The sequence below is a fragment of the Meleagris gallopavo genome, chromosome 4 (assembly GCF_905368555.1).
Source record: "Meleagris gallopavo chromosome 4, MGAL_WU_HG_1.1, whole genome shotgun sequence".
Taxonomy (NCBI): domain Eukaryota; kingdom Metazoa; phylum Chordata; class Aves; order Galliformes; family Phasianidae; genus Meleagris; species Meleagris gallopavo.
In genome coordinates this window covers 5,561,585-5,585,627 of record NC_139407.1, presented here as the reverse complement: position 1 = coordinate 5,585,627, position 24,043 = coordinate 5,561,585, and the positions used below count along the sequence as shown (strand labels likewise).

At 36.4% G+C, this 24,043-nt stretch overlaps 1 protein-coding gene across 9 annotated transcripts in view; it reads right to left on the bottom strand.

The window, feature by feature from the left end:
• NEK1 (NIMA related kinase 1) overlaps positions 1–24,043 on the bottom strand; it is a 41,489-nt gene that overhangs the window by 10,945 nt on the left and 6,501 nt on the right. For 5 of the 9 annotated variants that reach the window (XM_085222066.1, XM_010709488.4, XM_085222060.1 and 2 more), the window contains 18 exons: positions 23,660–23,714; positions 22,250–22,450; positions 19,537–19,597; positions 18,260–18,417; positions 16,375–16,434; positions 16,063–16,122; positions 15,874–15,921; positions 15,696–15,770; positions 12,611–12,783; positions 12,397–12,528; positions 9,704–9,806; positions 6,540–6,623; positions 5,923–6,006; positions 4,992–5,069; positions 3,223–3,318; positions 2,641–2,802; positions 1,199–1,264; positions 877–1,111 (listed from right to left, as the gene is read on the bottom strand). In XM_085222066.1, the coding sequence (XP_085078192.1) occupies positions 877–1,111; positions 1,199–1,264; positions 2,641–2,802; positions 3,223–3,318; positions 4,992–5,069; positions 5,923–6,006; positions 6,540–6,623; positions 9,704–9,806; positions 12,397–12,528; positions 12,611–12,783; positions 15,696–15,770; positions 15,874–15,921; positions 16,063–16,122; positions 16,375–16,434; positions 18,260–18,417; positions 19,537–19,597; positions 22,250–22,450; positions 23,660–23,714 (1,931 nt within the window). The remainder of the gene's footprint in view (positions 1–876; positions 1,112–1,198; positions 1,265–2,640; positions 2,803–3,222; positions 3,319–4,991; positions 5,070–5,922; positions 6,007–6,539; positions 6,624–9,703; positions 9,807–12,396; positions 12,529–12,610; positions 12,784–15,695; positions 15,771–15,873; positions 15,922–16,062; positions 16,123–16,374; positions 16,435–18,259; positions 18,418–19,536; positions 19,598–22,249; positions 22,451–23,659; positions 23,715–24,043) is intronic. The other 4 variants (XM_085222059.1, XM_085222062.1, XM_010709489.4 and 1 more) reach the window with 4 other exon arrangements.

Here is a 24,043-nt window from a genome sequence, read left to right as displayed (position 1 = left end):
AGCAATTCAGGTACTCCAGAAGAAAACGTTTGAGATACGTTTATAGTTGTCAAAGACTGACTTAATACCACTTGATTAAGAAGTTTCACCTCTACTTCTACCAGCTTGCTCATATGGAAGAAAAAAAAAGAAAAAAAAACCAGAAAATCCCTTGTCATAAGGTATCAGGACATGTTTTTCTTATTATTTCTCCCTCTGAGGAAAACAGAGGATAAAAAGTGGTGTATGGGAACTGTTGAGTCACAGGCTGAACCACTGATTGATCACCTGAGGACACGACTGAGTCAGCCCTGGGAGCACAGGTGAAGCTGTAGAGCCCATTTAAGGGCTGACTGCCACTGGGGAAGGGACTCTTTATGGGGATCCCTCCTCTGTGGAGCTTTCCTCTGCGAAGAACCTAGAACCTTCCTGTAGGGGTGAGCAATCTTCTGCCCTTCCTTTATAGCATCTTTCTACCATGCCACTCCTTTGACATTACACCTCTAGTGAAACACCTTTTCCACTGTATTGATCCGTCCAATTGCTACAAGTGGCAACAAAGAAAGGTAGAGCAAAATAAAGTTCATTTATTTTAATTGCATCCGTTCTTTCTGTTACACTAGTGCCTATTTAAAAGACACTTTAAAAGGCAGCTTGAAGAAATAAACTATGTATTTAATTAGGCAACTATTTGTTGAGTTTATTTTTTACATCTCCTGCAGGTTATTTAACTACTACACACATGCCTTACTCCTTATCCAACTGAATACATAGCCACCTTTTTAAGAAGCAAATAGATAAGTGATAACAAAAGGATGATAATAAATGAGTACTTGACAAAAAGCAAGCATTACACACTACAAACTGATTTACTAGTATCATGACAAGAGTACTTACGGTCTGTTCCAGAGAGAGACTCTTCCATTGATAACTGAGCTAAAGGAACCACCAAATCTGATGCCCTTGATGCCCATCTTTTGCGATCTCCTAGAAGTGGATAGTTATCTTCTTGCTCTTCTTTACCATCTTCAGAGCCATCTGACTCAGAGATATTTTTATCATCCTTTCTTTCTTTCTCGTCTTCCTGAGCTTTAAGATTTTGATTTAATCTTTTCAGTATTTGCCGCTTGTTCTGAAATAAGGATCAATAGATAATTACCTAAAAGAGCATCTTTCTTAAAAAGGAAAAGAAAATTAAACAGAACGCAGCCTGACATACCTGCACTGCAAGATCTGGCTTTTTTATTTCCTCTTTAACTTCCTGGGCAGTGGTTACATTTCCATCCTTTAAATCCAAGAAGCAGGAAATATAATGTAGAAGGTATAGCAGAAAAAATAATCCTGAGAATATTAATCAACACACTGAAAAGTCACCTCTAAGACCTTTTCACTGATAAGCATAGATAGGTTATGACAAACACTTCTTGTTTTGTGGTGCTTCACAAGCACTTTAAAGGACAGAAGTCTGACCTGTTTGCTGTCTTAAGCGGTGAGCAAATGAATCTTAAGCAGACAAGTAAAAATTCACAGCATAATAAAGGCAGAGATAAAGCTAAATATGTCACACACAGCAAAATGACACTCAGTTCCAATGCCAGAAAGAAGTAATTGTGTGAGAACAAAGAAGTTGCAAGGACAGAATCCAGGAGCATTTATCAAGAAAAGTGTAAGGGAGAAAAGACAATTTTACTAATGACAGCACGTATATTATCAAGTCAGTAAAAATAAGAATAGTACTGCCTTAGTATTCAAGAATGCACAGAAAACCTGCTTGGACAAAGCTGACTGGCAACAATTACAGTAAGACAAGGCAAATACTGCATTATGCAGAGCATTTTTCAGAGAAACATTTTACATCCTTCTTGATCTGCTTCAATTACAAGAGCAGTAAGTTTGAATTACTGGGTAAGACCTATCAGACTTTTAGGAACATTCAAAATGAGCTGCCTTCAGAAAGCATACTTTACTCTTAAAAAACTGTCATACCCAAGTTTATACATAGTATATAACCCTGTACTATAATTAAATCTATAACCTAGGTAATAATACAAAGGTTAGCATTCAAGTTAACAGATTGCATTTAAAACACAAATTGTACAGTCACATGTTGAGTTTTTATGCTATTGCTTAAATCAAATGACAAACAAACATGTTAACAATAACACTATTGGGACCAAAGACCACAGAAAATATAAAATTGGAATACTGTCTTAAAACAACAAAACCAGACCATGCTGTCACACTTGAGTGCCAGACCTGTTATAATCAGTATATACTTTCAAAGTCAGTGAAAAGAATCAAGGATATAAAATGGATTGACTTAACACTTATCAGTTCCACTCCACTTGGACACAGATTACAAACTCATTAACACCTGACTTCAAGAGGCTTCGTGTCTAGTTAACCACTTCTTCCTCTAACCATGACTTCATTCATCAAAAATGAAGTTGCTATTTTGTCCAAAATTGACCAGATTTGAGTTTCAGAATACAGATGTATTTCAGCAGCTTAAAAATTGGTATTTAGTCTATTATTTTTTTTTTGAAGCAGTCAGTATTTCTTCTACCTAATAAACACATTCTCCTAAAAATTCTTTTTTCAACTCAGTATGCTTGTCTATTTTTTTTCACGAGTTTTAGTTTTTCCCACAGGACTACCTACCACTCCCACTTCTTTCAAAGCAGAAGTCATGGAGATGGGCTTAACTGGAAGCTGTTGCTTAGGAAGAGATACTCCAGGCTCTTGTATTCCATACACAGGACTGTGTCCTGCTGCTCCCACATGAAAAGGCACATTGGGATTCTTTACTCCTTTTGCTATCAGCTGTAAAAATTCAATTAAAAAGATAAAAGAAAAATCAAATTAAAGACTGCACATTCAACACAGTATGCTCAGATACACTCCTGTAAACCTTCAGAAAGAGCAACGTCGCACATCTTCATACTAAATGCAACTGTTAATTACACATGTTAATTACTTCCAATTAATCAGCTTCACAACATTCTGTATTTTTTGTAGTTATCACTAGTTGAACTTGTCACTCCACAGCACACACAGTCAAATGAAGATTATATACATTTTGGTAAGCTGCAGATAATCAATAAAATACTAAACATAATCCTGATGACTGGCTCATGCACTCCCCTATTTCAGAAGACAAACCTGCCCAAGGTAGAAATTGACAATGAAAGACTTGATTCATACAAGGACATGGCACTACATACTTTGTGTACATTTGCTTACATGTTCTTCCCAAGCTCTCTTCTCTCTTTCATATGCTTCCTTCCTCTTTCGCTCCAACTGTTCTTTCAGAACTGCAGCTCGAGCATTTGCTTGGGCCTGTAATAAGCAAGCAAGAAAAAAAAAAAAAGATCAACTATAAACATAAAAGCATTAGTACACAGTTCTGCTGAACATTTTACAAAGAAACATTCTTGGATCATTTAATCTTGTTTTCTCTAACTTAATTCTTTACAGATGCATAGACTCGACTGATGACCAGAATCACCATACACACTAACACAGCTCAAAATTTACTAATGACTCTTGATTGGCAAAATTATATTTATAGAATAGACAGCAACTTTCAATAGAAGTAATTTAAAATTATAATCTTAAAATTTATTTTGAAGCCAAATGAATTAACCAGAGAATCACAGAACGGCTTGGGTTGGAAGGGAATTTAAAGATCATTCAGTTCCAACTCCCTGCCACACGCAGTGCTGCCAACCACCAGATCACGCTGCCCAGTGGCCCATCATCCAACCTGGACTTGAACACTTCTAGGGATGGGGCACCCACAACTTCTCTGGGCAACCTGTTCCAGTACCTCATCTCCGAATGAACAATTTCCACCTAAATTTCCCCTCTTAGATTAAAACTGTTCACCCTCCCCCCAAACCTGTAATCAGGTCATCACGAACATGTAAAAAGTTGCTCTCCCTCCTGTTTGTAAATTCCCTTCAAGTACTGGAAGGTTTCAATGAAGTCTTCCTGAAGAAATCTTCTCTTCCCCAGACTAACCAAGCCCAGCTGCTTCAGCCTTTGTTCACAGGAGAGGTGCCCCAGCTCTCAGATCATCTTTGTGACCTTCTCTGGGCCCACTCCAACAGCTCTGCATCTTTCCCGAGCTGCAGGACCCAGGCCTGGACACAGTACTGCACATGGGGCCTTCACAAGGGCAAAGTATAAGAAACAATCCCCTCTGGTGCCTCTTTTGATGCAGCCCAAGATGCAGTTGGTCTGTTGGGCTGCAAGTCCACAATGCTGGCTCATGTCCAGCTTTTCATCGTCCAGAACATCAACCACAAACAATTAAACATACAGCTTAAACTGTCAATATTTATTCAACAAATGAAAAAGGCTTCAGCTGCTGTTTCTCTTCTAATTCTAAGGTTAGGCATGAGGTCAGCTTGTTTGTACATTGCTCTTTGAAGATGAGGGGAGAAAGTGAACAGGTAGAGTAATACCTGCTACGTAGCGTGGTAGAGGTGGTTATTAATATAGAAAGAACAAAGAGAAAAAAGCTCAAAGTAAAAACTGGATTCCTGTGAATTACACTTGCTTTAAACTACTGAACAAAACAAAATTCAAGTAGTATGCAATAGCCCATCCTACAATCCACATGTGACCCTGTCTGCACAAGTGAAGACTCACTTATTCTTTAAACTAGAAGATGTTATTTAAGCTACATTTTCCTTTCCCTTTCACCATTGAAAGGCTATCCTAATTATTACACTAAAATGCCTTTAGGACTACAGATAGTCTAGGGGGTAATCTCCAAGGAACGGATGGGAAAAAAATCTTCATATGCTATGCTACATCACAACATACTTTAAAACTAAGATAAATCAGTTGAATGGAGTTGTTACCTCAGTACAGTAACTATGACTTACAAGAGACAGAAACCTCTATTACTGAATGTGTGAACAGATATTGATAGCAAGAAACTATTAAGTTAAGAAGGCAATTTTAAAAACAATGAGTTCCATTTCCTCCCTCCCCACAATTACCTTCTGTGCTTCTATCTTTTTGCGTTTCATTTCTGCTTCTTCACTTGACTCCTGTCCATCAGAACTGGGAGCTTCATTCTGCAAAGTACAAGTTCTCAAATAATTATCATTAACACCTGTTTTTAAAAGCTGAGAGACAAAAGTGACCGAGGGGATTATTCAGACTGATCACCTGACTAACGCAAGTCAGGATTTTACACGGTAAATTCTCACTTAAATAAAATACCCAAGTGGTCTAAACTTTCTTTTTGAAATTAATGATTATTATGATATAAAGTTTCCACAAACAAGAAAGAATGTAACAGGCCTAAAGTTGCACAGGCAGTGAAAGTTGACCCAGCAACACTGGGAAGACTGAATGGGTGGATGGCTGGTGATGAAGAATGGACACAAGAATATGTAAGGTGTACTTCTGAAATCTCTGTTTTCAAATAACTCGTATTCCATAACTTCTGCATAGTCCAATTTATAGAACAGAGTGGCAGAGTTGAGTAAAAATCAAGTCTCACAGGAGCCTTGAACTGTTAAAGATGAACTTGCACAGACCTCTGATTTAATACAAACTATTTAGAAGCCTATTTATGTAGGCTTCGTGCAGTAAAAGGAGGAGTACAAGTAGAAATGATTTCACAAAGCCCAAGCAAAAATCTTAGGTAACTTTTTTCCAGTGGGAGGTGTGTGTGTCAAATTCTGATGTAACTTTATGTTGTCCTATTTTAAAAAGATTGTTAGGCTACATGTACTGAAGCTCAAGCATTGGATTCCAACAAATTTTGTTAGTTCCAAAAGAAGAGATGGAAGTACACTAATTCTGTTCCACAGTTAAATGGTAGAAATATATGTAAAATTGCTTCTGAGAGAAATGTTTCTGCAGGGATAGAAGATTATATCTCCTAGCCAACGTCTTAAGTTATTTATTTTTCAAACTGACCTTCTCTCCACGAAGTTTCGCTTTAATCTGCTGACGTTCGTTGAAGTTCTGTAGTCGTATCTGTCTTAACCTTGCCAAATATTCCTAAGGCAAAGAAAGGAAACAATTTTCAATTGTACTGAAACCATTTGTAGCATGGTTAGCTTACAATACCAGTTAAGGTTCCACAAAAAGTCAAATAAAATGAGGGGAAAAACAACACAATTACTATTGCTATAGTAACATTTAATAATTCCCAGAAGAACTTTCATCCAATGAAAATAAAACTGAAACTTACACTCCTCAGTATGAAGCTACTATTGTACTTGACATAATCAAGGACCAGGAATGGTAATACATACATTACAACACAGTTACATCATACAGATATGTATGCAAGTTCAAGAAACTTTTCTAGGCAGACATTTTCTCATAACTGTTGTAGACAACAGTTTTTATGATTATTCAAAATAATAAACAAATTACACACCCACATTCCAGGAATAAATTATTTCCTAGGAATTTATGAAGTCCTTTCATTGTATTACAATGATGAACCATGCAAGGAAAAAAGGCACAGTGAAGTTCAAAACAGAGCTATTTTTGTGATGGAAGTGGCAAACATGCGGCAAGCATACCTCTTCTTCCTTGTTTCTGGATTTCCTTCCTCTTGCAGACATGGGCCTGCCTCCATAGATATCTGCCACGTTTTGCAGTGTACCCTGTTTGCCATTTAATGGTATCAAATTTAAGATGGCTTGGGCAGTAAATTAATCTGACTTATCCAGTAACTGATCACTTAGAAGAAACCAAATCCATCAATGACCTGCAGCTGCTCTTCAGTTAAATGATAACCTGATTTCATTTACAAGTAATATCTGACGTAATAGCTGACAACCCTGAGTAGCCACAAAGAAGCTAGTTTTAAACATTGTAGAGGTCTTTTCCCTGCAGCTTGTCTTCCCCTGCTGTGCTAGAAAATGTTCTTGAGCAGCAGTTTTGGTACATCTAGAATATACATAAACAGCATCACACAGTTGGTATTTCTGCCACCACTGAGCAAAGCCTAAAATGAAAGTGGAATCTTCACATGTACATTAAGCATTTTCCCATCATAATACGTATCTTTAACACAGTAGAAGTAGCAAATTCAAGAATTCTATAGCATATGCATCTGAAGTGTATAATCTTACGTAGTGTGATTATTCAGAATCCCAAATGTAACCAAAAGTATTCAACCTTCATGGAACTTCTGTTAGTGTTTCAACTCAAGACAGTGCAAGAATCATTTAACCCAAGGTTCCCTATTGGTTTAAAATTAAATACTTTTGGTCACAATATTCTGTCCTTGCTGAACTCACTAAAAAGTGTCTTCAAAACATCATGACAGTAAATGCATGTAAGATTGTTACATAGACCTTCTGCCTTTTAAAACACTTGGTATTTTGTTTTCCCAGGCTTGAGTATAGAGAAATGCCTGTACATCAACACTGCAGTTAAATTTTTTGAGTAGGTGGACCAAATCCAAATATTCTGGCTACATACTCTTTCAGATTCAGCTAAAAATCAGTAATTCAAGAAAATATTTTTTCTAAAACAGCCCTGGTTTAGTCTCTAGGGATAAATTAAATAGCTCTATTCTCATAGAGAAGAAATAGCATACAACCATGAGAATTCTATGAATTTTAGTTTCAGCTTGAGTACTAAGTTCAAAAGAAAAAAAAAAAACCACTATATTTTCCACATTTTACTTTTCAGAAAACATATAGTTTTTAAAATTAAGTTTTATTTTATGCATGTACCTGATCTTTTCAAAAGCTAACTGGCACTTTACAAGTAATCCTACTGTTCACAGAATGGCCAGAGTTGGAAGGGACCTCAAGGATCACAAATCTCCAACCTCCCTGCCATATGCAGGCCCACCAACCTCCACATTTCATACCAGACCAGGCTGCCCAGGGCCCCATCCAACCTGACCTTGAACACCTCCAGGGATGGATGGGGCATCCACAGCCTCTCTGGGCAGCTGTTCCAGCACCTCACCACTCTCATAGAAAATCATAGAAAAGAATTTCCTTCTGATATCCAACCTAAATCTTCCCTCCCTCAACTTAAAATCATTTTCCCTTGTCCTGTTCCTCACTGTGGCATTCGCATGAGTTTTAAGTTTTCTCAATCTAAGGTAAAAGATCTTAAACAAGAATTGGAAGCAAGACTTTTGAGAACTGGTCTTAATACAGACAGTTAGTATTAATCATTTATACTCATCTACTCAAGTGAACATACTAAAATTTTCAAAGACCAGGACTCAATGTCTTCTAATGCCCCACAGCTACAAAGAAGCACAAAAATAAGTCAGCAATTGTCTTAAAGACTGTAACATTGAAAATACCACTCAACTACCAAGTTGAACTGTAGGGTCACTTAAACAGAAAAATCAAATGTAACCACATATTGAGCTAAGGTTGGATAAATTAACACAACTCACTTGACTTAGGATTCACACAAAAAGCTCCATCTTATCTAATTCCTATCAATTTTTCCTCTTAGATTATTGTGGTCTAGAAGACAGTATCATCCCTATGTCACAGAATCGTAGGATGGCTCAAACTGGAAGGAGCCTTAAAGACCATCCTGTTCCAATCCCTTGCTGTGGGCAGGGACACCTTGAACTAGACCAGGTTACCTGAAGCTCCATCCAACCTGGTCCTGAACTCCTCCAGGGAATTCCTCAACTTCTCTGCGCAGCCTGGCCCAGTGCTGAGGTACCCCAGGTAAAATATTTCTTCCTGATGTCTAATCAAATTTACACTCATCTAGTTTCAAGTCTACCCCTTCTCTTATTAATACACGCCCTTGTGAAAAGTTCCTCCCCATCTTTCATATAGTCTCCCTTGAGGTACTCAAAAGCCACTATGAGGTCCTCCTGGAGCTTTTTCTTCTCTAGACTGAGCAACTCTTTATATAGAAATTACTGCAAGCCATGTAAGTTGTCACCCCTCCCTCCCCAGTACAAATAGGAGAAAGCTGCTGAGAGCTTCTGCCATCAGTGGTAACTGATACATTAATATGGAGCCCTGGCTTAGAGTTAGAGCCTCCCCATTTTATTACAGCTGCCCGTTAAGTGTAAAGCATTTGGGCTCAGCTGAATACACCAGAGAAATAGCAATGTGAATACCTGGGTAACTTGCATTAGTGAAATCATATACAACTACATTAATGCCAACAAAGTTAAAAACAAAGTACTGTGACTGACTCATCTACAACAAGGCAGACTGCGAAAGCATTATTTCTATCAGAATGGTTTACTGGTCTCAAAGGCTTTAAAACAGAACCACATTTTTAAAACATAAGACTCATGCTTTAGAACTAACATACTAACCTAAGGATACTTTTGCATCAAAGCTAAAGTATCTTAATAAAAGCATGTCTTCAGGAAAACACTACTATAGTTGAGTATAGTTTACAGTAAGTACAATTTCAACCAAAAACTTTACGCCTATGACCAGCAGAAAATGCAAAATACTGTTCTGAAGTTTACAATATCAAGTAAGACATGCACAGAAGAGGTATTTTTTCCCCTTTGATCATGAATTTACAAAAATGAGAAATGTCTGCACAATTCCGGTGCCTTTGTTGGTTTTATTAAGTGTATCCCCCTTGTTTTTTTTGTTGTTTTTTTGTTTTTTTTTTTTTAATATGTAGAAAAATCTTCAGTCAGTATTTCATGGCTATGATACTAATTTAAAGATCTGTAAAGCATTCTGAAACAAAGAATACACAAAGACTGCATTTTTCATACCATGTGTCCCTCAGCACGAGCTTTGTTTTGCATGGCTTCCCTCTTTCGTTGCCAGAATTCTTCAACTTGCTTTGCTCTTTCTGCAGGTAACCATCCTTTCTGCCTGAATAATTGTAACACACAGCAAGCTCTAAGCTTCTGAAATACAGTATTCATACAACCAGTGCATTTATCTTAACTGGGAAACAAATAAGAAATTAACTTTCTGTACGTAACATATCTTCAGAAGAATGCCTTTTATCAGCCTAAACGCTCAAGTCAGACTTTCACAATATGGAGAAAAATACACTCAACAACATGAGAAGTACAATTGAATTCCCTTCCAAAACAGTGTTGCTCTCTTCCACATTCGGTTCATCAAAGCAAAAATGAATGTCAAACCATGATTTTAGTGTAGTTATTTCTGGAGATTTCTCAGCTTGTCTCACTAGTAAACATGGATAAAAAGTAAAGAGATTAATTCCTTCAAGACTTTCCTTTAGAGACTGGCAAGAAGTCTTCGTAAGCCATCCAATAAGATATCCAACAGCTTGGCAAGTCTGATCTAGGCTTGGAGCAAGAGCTTCTACCTAATAGATAACTGTCTCAATGGTGGTATTCCAATAGCATTTTGGTTAACTTAGTGGGATTTTTGTTCAGTTATTTTTAAAGTGAGCTTTGTGAGCTTTCCTGCCACAAAATTAACCAGAACAGATATTTTTTCACATATCCTGCCCCATGTCAGAGACCGGTTAGGTTAGAAAGAAAGCTGCATTCACATTATTGTAACTGAGCACCTGGCAAGTCTCCTAGTGCACAAATACAATCACTTGGTAGAGAAACCAGTTTCTAGAAGAATTGGTTAAAAGGAGACTAATGAGAAAACTCTAAGGAAAACAAGTGAAAAACAAACAAACAAAAAAGCTCTTGAACAGTGTTAGAAATCCTAACAAATCATAGAATGATGAGACAATCCCCTTTCCAAGGCTCCCCCAGCCTTGTCTGATTCTACGTAGAGTACTATCAGTCCAACAAAAGGCAGGAAGATAGCAAGAACAGCTGACAGCAATAACCCATAAGGCTGAAACAGCTAAAGAAAGAATATTTTGCCATACAGAAGCTACTGTTAGCATTTCATAAATGAATCAGCACATTCATTAAACACCTTTGAATCTTATTTTCCCCACCATGCTACCCAACAACAAATGAGGAAATGAAATGAGATTTCCATATGCCAAAATTCAAGAATTGAAAGGGAGGTAAAATTCCTTCGATAGAACAAATCCTGTAGTTGTTCTGGAAATGCAAAGTGGTTCACTGTACCACTGGTAAAGAAAGAACCACTTGGTAACTTTTTTAACCATCTATTTGACTCCCTACATGATTTTGACTGTAAACATTCATTATATATGAACTCAACTGGTAGATAAAGAAGTCTATCAAAATACATCACATAGATAAAGTTTATCCTACAGTTTTGGAGAAGTGCCCCCTGAGCAAAAACAAAACAAAACAACAACAACAACAAAAAAAAAGTATATATATATATATAAGGAAGAGTTTCAATTAGCTCACAATTGCTCAAATTACTGTAAAGAAAATGGAATACACTTTACAGCTTTCAAAATTGTATCATCAGTGTTAAGTATGCTATGCTGTTGTTGCAATATATAAACTAGAAAAATGTAGAAGACTGGATATATAGTATATAATCTGGAAGGCAAAATATATACTGTATAAAATGTCAAACTGAATTAATTAATTTAGAATAAATTAAAGAAAACATTTTCTCTGGCCACTTCCTTTTCCTCACATGAACACTATTCATTTCTCCCACCAAAGGATACTATTTTTGATGCACAGAAGTTTAAATAATTCATGAGAAAAAAGCTTCCCCTTAAGAACATTAGAACAACGTTGAAGCAATGATGAAGTACTGAACTTTTAAGTATAAGTTTCTCCATTTTCCACTCCAGAGTGTGGAGACAATTCTTTGGGAAATTATTAATAGATTTCAAGGAAAGTAATATAGTTTTGGAAAACAAACAAACAAAAAAAAAAAAAATCAAAGAATACCACTGTCTGAAAGATGTTATCAATCAACCTGAAAGTGGTAGATAATGACTTTTTTTTTTTAAATACATACAACACACACTCACTTTCTAGTTACTGAAAAGAGTAAGTACCACAGAATTCATAAACTGTGTACCATTGTAACATCTAGCACTCACACCTCTTGATGAAGAAAGCTCCAAAGAGTTTTCCACTGATCAATACACAGAAGCTAAAAGTGCTGAGAGCTTTTTCAGAGAAAGAGCTTTTTACTCTTAAATAAAATAAAAATGCTCGGATGGAAAAAAGGCAGTCAGAATGAGATGACGGGACAAGGAAGCATCTTGGCACGTAACACAGAAATCAGAACTAGAAAAAAGCAAAGAAGGCTGTTTTATCTAGACTGTAACTGCATTAAGCCAGTCCTTTCAGCTTAAATCTAGCTTAGGTAATTGGTAATCCTTTTTTTTTCCCCCTATTGGGAGAGCCAAGGTTTCCATTGGTGTTGAAAGTACTGTGGTCTGTGAGGGACCAACACAAAAACAGACAGCACACTACCAATGGATAAAGATGATTCTGAGACATGTCCAACTACTAAATGGAACAGGATAGAACAAAATTCTAACACGCAGGGACAGATTTATGGATTATTGTAGTCCAACCTGTTTGCACTGGCTTGTTTAGACACCTCCTTCAACCTTTTCACTTTTTTCCTAATTGCATCAGCATCAGGTAAATGGTGATGACCTGCAGGCCCCTTAGGAACTCCTGGACGAACTCCAGGTGGAATTCCTCTGTAGATAAATACGTACAGTAACTTTCATTACTTTCATCTGAAGCAGACCACATGCAATATCACATGGAAGGTAGCCATACCTCTCAACAACTTCTTGGCCTTGTACTTCTGCCCTCCATTTGGCTTGCCTCTCTTTAGTTACTTTGAAGGTTTCCTTTTGCAACTGGTCAAAAATAGCATCGTTGTGCTCATACTGTCCTCTCAAAGAGGCAGGAAAAGGACCAACACCACCTCCACCGCCATAATATGGTGCCTGAAAATCAGAAGAGGTAGGCTGAAAATTTCAAATACTGCTTTTAACAAGCCCTTTCAATTTTTCTCCTCTCCAGCACAGTAAAAGTATGAATATGTTTTGCAATCATTCTGAATTGGTCCTAGTTTAATTTTGGCATTCACCTGTTTTAATCTACTACAAGACTGATAAATTAAAAACTTACATTTCACCTAGTACTCTAAAATAACACAGTATTTTCTCTCTCTAAGCTATTACACGAGACATCTACTACATGTTTTGCAAGTTATCAGTAAAGAACCTGCTGAAGCATAACTGGAAATAGCAGATGTTCGACACAACAAAAAAATAAGTTTCAGTGCAAAAAGTGAGAAGTGATAGAGTACTAACTGAAGTATTAATGAATGATTGCTATCCAAACATTCATATTTTACTAATGCCACAAATGGTTAAGTATGCCTCTAAGGTTGCTGAAGGACAGTAATAGATTTATCTGAGACTCCTCATTTTCAGCAATCTGTAACTTTGTTGCATCACTAGAATTGAGATGCTTCCCTAGTAAAGCTCAGACCAGGCGAACATCTACCACAGATTAGAGCTTTATGAAAATGATCTCTGTCATCCTCAAAATGAGAATCCTGGAGAAACATCATGTGAAAAAAGCAATCAAGAAAATGTTGTAAGCAGCTGTGTATAGTAATAGTCAAGGGTAGATACAGAAAGTGTGAAACTGACAAAACAAAGATAAGGTTGTCGGCACATGCATAGAAATGTTCCCTTTACACCTGGGTAACTGGTCAATGGTTGTGAACCTATGGCATATGCAATACTATAAATGTTCCAAATTATTTCACATTTCAAATAAGACAGTGCACATGTGACAGTTTTAGGATGGTCCACCTAGAAGATCTGCATCAGCCTGTATTTGATAATGGAATTTTGCTCACACACTGAGTTTCAGTTGCTCAATGCACACTAGTGGTTCCTTATAACCCACATGATAAAATGCAAACAGATCAATCCAAGCATTGAAGTAAGTATGCTGGTATGCTGTTGCTCTAGGTAAAAAAATAATTTGTTACAGAAGATAGCCAATTCTACAAATAGAACGCAAAGCCTTGCCTTAGACACTGTTGAGAGTTTCACCTATAATTACTATGTATGTTTTCAAAAGGATTTTCTGAGGAAATATTACGATCAATCTCTAGGCAAACACTTAAGAAGCAGGTCTTCATCAACATGTGCAGAACAATTACAGTCTCTACTAGAATCCAAAGCCAAGTCCTTGACATCTCTTTCCCTACTTTCCCTCAGAAACAGGAACCACTCCAAAAAAAATAGGAGGAGAAAATAATGCAGTGCATGACCTTGTTATGCCTTCATCAGGGACTATGTGGCTTGCAGTTTCAGAGTGCTTGAACACTGATATTCTTAACTAACAGCATCATCAGGGAGTCACTGCCTGCACTGCTTATGTGCAGGAGAAAGAAAGAAAACAAAACTACTCTGACAGTACATGAAAACCACGAGTGACAGTAACTTAGTGGCCTGCAGTAAGGGCTGTGTAAAACTAACCTAAAGAACATATTTCAAACAGTTACATATTTATATGTATATATATGATGTCACTTTAGCTACAAAAGAATGTTTTATATTTTCAACGTCTAAGGCCCTTGCAATAAAACTCTCCAATCTAATCTAAGGCATGGTCATTTTCAGGAACATATTAGATCTCCAATCCAAATATCATGTTGCTTATACATCATGTTGTAAAGGAGGCTTGCGTGGATGACTGCCAACATCATTCTGACAGAGAGAATGATGGTGTGGAAAACAAACAACTTTTTTCAGTTTCCCATTAATGCAGAGCCTGGTAGCTTTGAAACTGATACTTTTATGTTTGCTTTTATGTTTGTTTTATATTTAAGCTTAATTAAACAATGCATGGCATGCAGCGAAATGAGATGTCTGTTTTGAAATACAGTTATGGTAAGCAGCTACTGAAACCTGGTCAAGTACTTCCATTTCCTTACTATTTTCTCATACAAAACCTCCTCTCATTTTGACTGTTGTGTTCAGCCAGAGTTTGTTTATAAAAACTGTGCTAAACACATTTAAGCCCAATATTTTTGTAGGATTCACTAGCACCATAACAAATAGCTGCGTTTAAACCCGCTTCATGTTGTCAGATAGATTTACATCATTGCAGTACTTGAATTTCTTCACTATCTCTTGTCTGATGAAAGTAGAGACCAAGAGTTTTGTCTTCAAATACCTTCATCATGCTTCTTTTCAGAACAGTTATGTTTCCATGGAAGCAAGAGACGTACAGACAAAGAAACTGTCACAAAAATAGCATGAAATTATGCAACTCAATTCCATAAAAGTGAACAACTAAGGGGCTCACAGCTTTGAACAAAAGATATGCTTACTCAAATTTTCTCACCTATCATAGACAACATAACACAGATATTGGAACTGTCAATTATGTTGTTAACTAAAAACAAAAGCTTAAAACATGTTTTCAATACTAGGGAAAATATCCGTTATAATAATATGAAAACCTGGAAAGATATTTCAGCAAAAAGTTTCAAGAACAAACTGGAATATGAAAGAAGCTCTTCATGCATTTACTTAGGAAAAGTAGCAAAAGCAGAATTGGAAAAAAAAAAAAAGCGATGCATGAAAACCATTATTGGCAGAAAGAGAGGAGATTCAGAAATCATTAAGTATTAAAAATGAAAATTGCACATGAACTCCAAAAAGCCAGAAGTTCAGTCTGTTATACTTCTCTCTTGAGTTATCACTAGTTTAATAGAGAGCAACTTCAAGAGTTGAATCCAAGAGCAATTCTTTCTGAAAAGAGAAGATCATGCCAGATAACCAAAGGTGGGAGGAGCACACTACGTCACATTTCTGCATCTGCTGCCAACCTTAACATCACCACTTCCACCTGAACCAAGCACATTCCTCCATCCTTGTTCCCTGGCTCTGTTTATTCGTTCCATCTGAAGGAAAAAAAAAAAAAACAATAAAGGAAAACATAATTCAAGGAATCACTTTAAGTAAGAAATTAAGGTTTACTATTAACATATTTTAAACATATTTTACCCTTTCTTTTTCCAGTCTTCTTACTTCTTCTGCCTTCAGTAAACTGATCTGCAATGCATAAGGATTAAACATATTTAGAACCGGGAAACTGAACTACTGCCATCTCCTAGGCAACACAACACATGTTACTAGAATTACTATGGGTGTTTAAAAAAAAAATTAAAAGGGCGTCCCAAGTATCTTGTCTACCTGATCTCTCTGGCGTTTTTCTTTTTCAGGCAATTCTAACCTTTTCTTTTTTGAAGGTTCCTGAAAAATAAGCATATAATTTGGTATTTATTGCTCAGCCATTGTTCTGTGAAGCATCTGTCAAGATTGGTTAGTATTCCACTTGCTGGTTATGTCCATGAAGACAAAAATCATTGCTAGATAATGACTGGAAAAAAAAGACAAGGAGGAAAGGTTCGAAGGTTTCATTCTGTCATTCTTAAAAGTCCAAATTCTTAAGTTTTGGACTTAGCTTTTGCTTAGATTGAAGATTAGCATGAGATTTCATGATACCTCAAACATTTTCCTCCTTTCTTCTCCTGGAATAATTTTCTTCTTTGGAGTCGGATAGGCCTAGATAAAAGGTGAAACTTAAATTAGATAGCGCAATGCTAGAACAAGAGAAAAACTAGAAGAATCTTAAACCCACATTTTGACATGTGCAAGATTGGGTTTAAAATAATTCATTAGTTGGAAGGTTGTAAATACTACCATACTTGTTCACCCACTGCTAAGAGCTCCATCTTGAAGGCTGAAAATAATAATTTAAAATCTGTTTCATCTCAAAGTTTCTTCTCTGGCAGCATCATTCCACATTATAATATTTTCATCGTCTTTGATGGTCTTTAGATATTAAGATTGTCTCTTATTTGGAAAACTAACTTATTAGGTTATCCTTAGGCTTTGTCTTGTTACCCACGGAAGATAGGAACAAAGCCACACTATCAAATGTCTGGTGAAGAAGCAGTTATACATAATAAACCTTTTTTTCCTGACCCCTTAAGAACACAGTTTGCTTTGTAAGAATTTTCTTCCGACACTCTAAATTTCTATCAGATTAGTACTTCTCAAATATCTCAAACAACTGATTTAAGTCTCTAAAAGGCTTCTATGCAGTTCAAAATTCAACTACTGTGCATTCATGTAATGACACTAAACAAGCAATGAAGTTGCACGTTTCATTAGAAATCCACGTGTGACCTTCATAGTTAGCCTGGAACAACAGTCAGGAGGATAAAACTTGTATTATGCTGTAGCCATTATTTCTAGCCTATATCTTACCCCTTGCTACTATGTACACTCCACACAAAGGATTATCTTAAAGTTGCAATGCAAGATTTTTTCCTCAGTCTTCACCCTGCCATAACAAGGACTTTCAGTCTCTGTACAAGTTGCTTCAGCGCTGGTTGGTGAAACTGATTATAAACAGCAACAGAACAGCATGTGATTGCACAACCAAGCCTTAAATGGGAAAAACCATCTTGATCTCATAAGGACGCACAAGTTTTTGTGTTTGCTTACTCTTGCTCTCTTTTTCCAGCTGCACATGATAAACAAATAAAGCCTGTGGGGATCATTGGTACAAGTTCAAATGATTCAGAGGTTACTGGAGGGGAACGCTATCTCAGGGCTCATTTTCTGTCCATCTATAGATATGACACCAAATTTCATAGATAGTAATCTCAGTGCTATGTGTCCCAAAAGGCCAAGAATGAAACAAACCAGCAAATCATTTGTTCAGAAGACAATCTGAATTATTTCACTTACAGCAGAAAATGCTGACGTGGGAGCTCCCTGGTTACTAGTTGCTTGGAATGTGCCTAACCAGTCGTATCATGAAATATCTGCCAGTCATTCAGTATTTAAGGAATACACATAAACAGCTTTACAGAATAGGGAATGTGGAGAAAGATGACTGGAAAAAAGAAGATCAGTAGTTCTGTATGAAAACCCATTCCTCATTAGCTCATGGAATTAGCTCTTTTTCTGATTACACAATTTCTCTGGTTGACAACTAGAGCCTACTTCAGTTTGAAAATTGGAGATAGTTTTTGAACACTGAAGAAATATGCCAAGATTCTTATGCTGCGCCAATGCTGTTGGTCTATCTAACCAGCTAGCAGCATTTCTAAGAGTGGTCAACATCAGAGAAGTTGACCATGTATGCAAAGCACTCCTAACTCATTACTGGAATTAGAAAGCAAGCCTAAAGTAGCAGCCTCCAAAACAAACAAACAAAAAAAAAAATCAGTAACAGTGCAAGACAAGCACTTACAATACTATTTCCTCTCTAGATGCTTTGTTCATATAAATGACATTTTGAAAAGGAACATATAATATTTTCATACAATTCAAATACAGCATTAGCAAAACAGTTCAATTCAAGTAACTTAGTTACCTGCCTAAGTTTAATCAATGTTTTTTTCTCATGAAGCTTTTTGGGTGCGTCATAACACTTCTTCATCGCTAAAGGCACTCCATATTTTGCAGCAGGTTTGGTAATTTTCTGAGCTGGTGCAATTGAAGCCGAGATTTGTCCTTGAGCTGGTCTTTTAGCTTAACAAGAAGAGACTGTTTTACAGTTATATCCAGGCCAGTCAGTACTGTATATCCCTTTCCCTACGTACTGGAACAGCAGTCAGAGGAGATCAGATGAACTGCTAACATTTCATTCACGTGAGCTGCCTGTATAAATGTAACATATCCAGGTATCCAAAACAGCTTTTCTAATTAATATGTTTAATAACAAACAGCAGAACACAATCCCTGAGCTTTTCACTTTCACCATTTTACACTGGAGGACTGAAACATACTCAAGCTGCTAGATTTTTTTGTTACCCAGTTGCTATGAACAGAGGGGACAGTTTTCCCAACATAATCAAGAGGCACTGGACTGCAACCTGCAAAATTCAGGTCAGCAGAAGATGAGTTTTAAAACAACTGTAGTTTTAGTGGCCTCTAGGGATACTGTTTCTCTTGAGAAGATCCTGAAAATAAGCCAATTACATCTGATGAATCTGATTCTGTGTTAGGAGGGTTCTCATAACTACAGAACTAGCAGAACAACAGTGAGGTACATAAATATACTATCAAATAATTTCAAGAAAGTCAAATAAAAAGAAATCTAAGAAAAAAAGTGTAAACTAACTGCTGTAGAAAAACACGATAAGACTGTTGTGATAAAGTAAGCCACAATCTAGTATGCCACCAATAGCAAAAATTCTTTGGCTCTGGGCTGAAGTCAGGGTGTAATCTTGGAGTCTCCAACAAAACCTCAAAGCCTCCCACTTTTAATAAGATCTGGGATTTCTCATTACCCAGGTGTCAGTAATAAGGCCAAAAAAAAAAAAAAAAAAGTACAATAACAACATGTTTCTACTATCTGCAGTTTCCACTGTCTTAAATTTTAGAAGCGCAACATAGCGCAAGAGGAAAAAGTAAACCTACAATGTTACAAAAGCTCAAGGACTGCATCACCGTGGTTTGTTCTCTGTGAACATCCAGCTCCCCACTGAGGAAAAAAAAAGAAAACAACATACTAAACTGCTTCTCTCTTTTCTCTGCACAAGATTTCTAGAATCAGTTACAAGAACACACCAAAACCAACACAAGAACAAAGGCAGGCAAATTATCTTGCCGGATTCTTAAGCTAAAGCATTTCATACATCTACTTACCTGGTGCAGCATGTGGTCCAAACTTGTGAAACATTTTGTGACTGAATTCTTCTGCAATAAGCTAGAAAAAGAGTTCAACTGTTAGCCAAGAATATTTACGTTCAAAGCTAGAAAGAACTCATTTTCAGTAAAGTCTGTATACCTCTCTCAGTTAAATTTCTAACTACTACTATTCATTAAAACCCTACACGAACAGTAAGTTCAGTACTAAACTATGTATTCAACGTAGCATCACTAGCATTGGAATGAAGTTGGATTTGTTATTTTCAGCCATTTCTGATGCAGAATCATAGAATCATGTGAGATGGAAGAGACTCTTGAAGACCACCTGGTCATCCCCTGCAATGAACAGGGACACCTACAGCTACATTAGGTGCTCAGAACCTGATTCAGCCTGATCTTGAAGGTCTGCAAGGATGGGGCTCCCACCACCGCTCTGGGCAACCTGTGCCAGTGCTTCATCACTTGTGTTGTAAAAAAATCTCTTCCTTTTATCCAAGCCTAAATCTCCCCTTTCCATTTACCCTTGGTTTATCACAACAGACCCTGATGAAGAGTCTGTCCTCAGAGTCTGTCCTCTTCCTTCTTTATGGTATCCTTTAAATATCGAAAGGCTGCTATCATGTCTCCCTGGAGCCTTCTTTTCTCCAAGCAAAATGAATTTTTAATTGAAAGTAGGAATATTAATAAAATCATTTTAATTAACTACTTAGTCTGGTTTTCAGGTTGCATGTTACCCAAACTATGACCTAACTAAGAAACTAGAATAAAGTTGAAGTGTTCATCACCATGTTTTATGAACAGTCTATTCTAGATTACTGTATAGTTCTCACGTTTCACTTCACTCTCTCAGATAGCCTGTGTGAAAACACAGTCCTTCACAGATTTCTGCAGATTTTAGCTTTTCTATGCTTTCCAAGATGTGAAGATATATATGAGATACATACATACATACTTTATCTAGGAATAACATACATGGGGTTTAGTCACACACAAAAAGTTAGCATAAAGAAGCTTTAGAAAACAGCCTTACTGAAATAAATATATTGACTAAAGACATTGTATATAATAAACATATTGACAAAATATTTAAACATAAATAGATTATCCTCACACATCATCTTGAATACTGCATGGAGTTCTGAATTCCTTATCTCAAAAATCATGTAGTAAAGATGGAAAAGTTTCTAAGAAGAGTAGTAAGAATAATTAACAGCATACAAAATCTTCAGTACAAAGAATAAGTTAGCTCTTCAGCCTGTAAAACGATGTCATGCAGTGTAACAAGGGTCTGGAATACTACAAGAGATTATGCAAAGAAATACAAAAGGGCAGAAATGATAATCCCAATATAAAAAGCATAGAATACAACCAAGGACAAGAAGGAAGGTTTAGCATAAGCAATACCAAAGCTGCGTATGAAATGTGTACCTGTTCTGACACAGGCAGCAGACTTGTGACTATGAAAATTAAGAAAGAACTTAGATAAACATGGAAGACTGATTTTCCAGCAGTTAAGATCAGCATTTCAGCAACAGCTGTAATGTTTTGCAGATGACAGAACCACAAAGGACCTCTTTTAACTCAGACCAGGAAAAGCAGAGGACAACAGCACACGTATGCACCAGTCAGCAACACATTCAATAAGAAACATTTCCCAGTCATTTCTTTCTCCATCTTTTAAGTTTTTTTTTATTCTGAGCACGAGTGATTTAGTTGTCAAAGCTGTGCAAATATCTGTACTCAATCTAAGAAAATACTGACATTATCAGGTGGCAGTCTATTACCAGTTATACCGTGTCCAACTAATCACAAACAGAAGTTTTGTTCTAGCTGCTAGGAGTAAAATCTGATCAAGCCTTTAATTTTTTAAAAGACAGGTTTTCTACTATTTTTACAAGCCTGCTGTGAAGACTTCTGAATCTGGCCTTTCACTGGAACTTTAGTATGAACTATCATTAGTTGAAAGTCTGTTTCACATACAGATGAAATTCCAATTATATATGGCCTTCTCCCAAAATTTCTTTATGTTAGAATGAGTCCGCCAGAATTATTTATATTTAATGAGGTTATCTTTTGCATTAATTCTCTCCATGTCCTTTCTCTTCCTGTATTTACTTACCTCATACATCAGTGCTCATTGTTCTTGATCTCTTTTGATTAGATTTACATTAAAATAGCTTGAATAGTTGTCAAAATATATCAATAGATCCTAAACAAAATACTGAAAATTTTTTTCTATGTTATGTATATAAGAAATTCAAACATCACATTTACTTAGCAGTATCTTACAGAACAAGCTTTCAGGCAATTCCAAATTGCAAACAACAAAAGGACTGAAGAAATGATAAAAAAGATTTGATGCTGAAGACATTGACAATACCATTTCATGAGAGAGGTGCATATATAACCAAATGGACATCTGACTCAAAAGTCTTCCCTTTGTATACAAAGACATACAAAATAGTTCCCTTAAGATAACGTCAACTGAAATTTGTTTGAAATCTCCAAAATACTTCAGTAAGTTGAGATTGCGTTCATTTTTATTTTTTTGTAATTCATAGTAACAACTCTTTCTTCTCTCAACTGAAGAAGTTTGCACAAAAGCTTTAGGAAATACCATTATTCCACCTTCTCATACTCTATATAGACACTGGAATAAAGAATAGTCCTAAGATGTCTTAGCCAAATTAAATTAAAACAAACTCCATACCTGTGGTGTGAGAAATTTTTCAACCCGTTTGGCTATGAAGTTTTTCTCCAATATGGAGTTTACTGATGGTCTATCCCTAGGATTCCTTTTAAATAACTGTGAGAGTAGATTACGTAGGTCATAGGAATAATGCGTAGAAACAGGAGGAAAAGATCCAGAGATTATCTTCAGTACCAAGTTCTTCATGTTACCAGCTTCAAACTGTATCATGTAAGAAAACCAGACAGGTACAACACGTTACTGCTTGCCTACATGTAAAGCTGAATAAAAGGTGAGGGGAAATAATAAAAAAGAAAATACAGTCAAAAAGCCCACAGCTTCTTCTGCCTGGGCATATCAAAGTCAATTCCCAAGGTCATCAACAGTTTTCATCAATAGCTGAAAATAATTTGTTGCCACCACTTTTACATACATGTATTACACTACAGCTACTTCATACCATATTTATATTTATCTTGCAAGCAAATATTTATTGTCCCCCAGATCTGGATGAATAGTGATACGCAGTTAAGTATAATGGTATGACAGTATCTGCTCCATCTTCTCTGATCTCCTGAACCTTTCCACCTTCTGCTCTTTTCAGAACAGTGCATTTCAGATGAAAGAATGTAAAGCATTCACAGTCATTCAGTGTGAAATCCAAAGGAATGTTTAGACTAGCCTGAGCTCAGCAGGCAGCACACACCACTTCAATTCCTTTGAACGGTTAAAAGCAAACAGCATGGATCACCCAGCTTACAGAAAACAAATTGCTATCAACTCTCAGAGAAGCAACTTTGTCAACACTGTTGCCTCAGAAAAGATTATGTAAGAAGAAATTGCAATCAATGTTGTCCTTATGCCCTAACCTTTTTTTTCCCCTTCAAATTGACATGTTGTAATCTTATTTCTTCTAGTAAAACTAGTTATTTCTTTTTTGTCAACTTGGCTTATTAAAATGTTGGGTTTTTTTCTTCCCATCACAACTAACAAACAAATTTAAAAAAAAAAAAAAAAAGCAACTTCTTCACTTCAGAGTTTCTTTCTAAAAACTATGAGTGTTCCAAATGGAAACATACAAATCCACCTACACAAAAGCTGGCAGTCTAAATTTAGTCCTTCTCAGTTACAATGAAAACGTCAAGCCTTCGAAAAGAAAAGAACACTATTTGTTAACATACCCAATAACTTTTCAGCTACCTCAACCTCACTGAATATCTACCTTGAAAGCAGAAAAAAAAAAAAAACAAACCAAAACAATAAAAGAGATCAGCACGAATCAAAACACAGCAACTGTTTGTCAGTATAGGAAAAAAAAACTTAGATGTTGAAGGGTAATTTTAAGCAGTCACCATGAAAGCCCTGAATCAACAGAAATACATCTGCAGAACAGCAGGAAGCCTTTCAAAGAAGCAAGAAGTTTCTACTCACTGCGTGTTTAAGCGTGCACATTTCATAGAGAACACAACCAAGGGCCCAGATATCACTAAAACAAAAAGAACACAACCTAGAGTTTGCTGTGGGATTAGCACTGCCAAATAACTTATTGACCAAACACTTGACCTTTGAAAAGAAAACGGGATATTCTGAATAAATTAGTCTCCCTTGAATGTACATCCTCTATTCCTCAAAGCATAAAACCTCATCAACCAACCAACCAAAAATTAACAATCAAAACCGAGGCCAACCTGAAAAAACAGACGGGGTTTTTTTTAGCTTCAGGTTTTATACTTTTTCCATTTGCACCACTGAGATCAGAGAAACCAGACAAACTCTGGATAAAGGTTTATTTTCTCTAAATGTAGACATTTACTT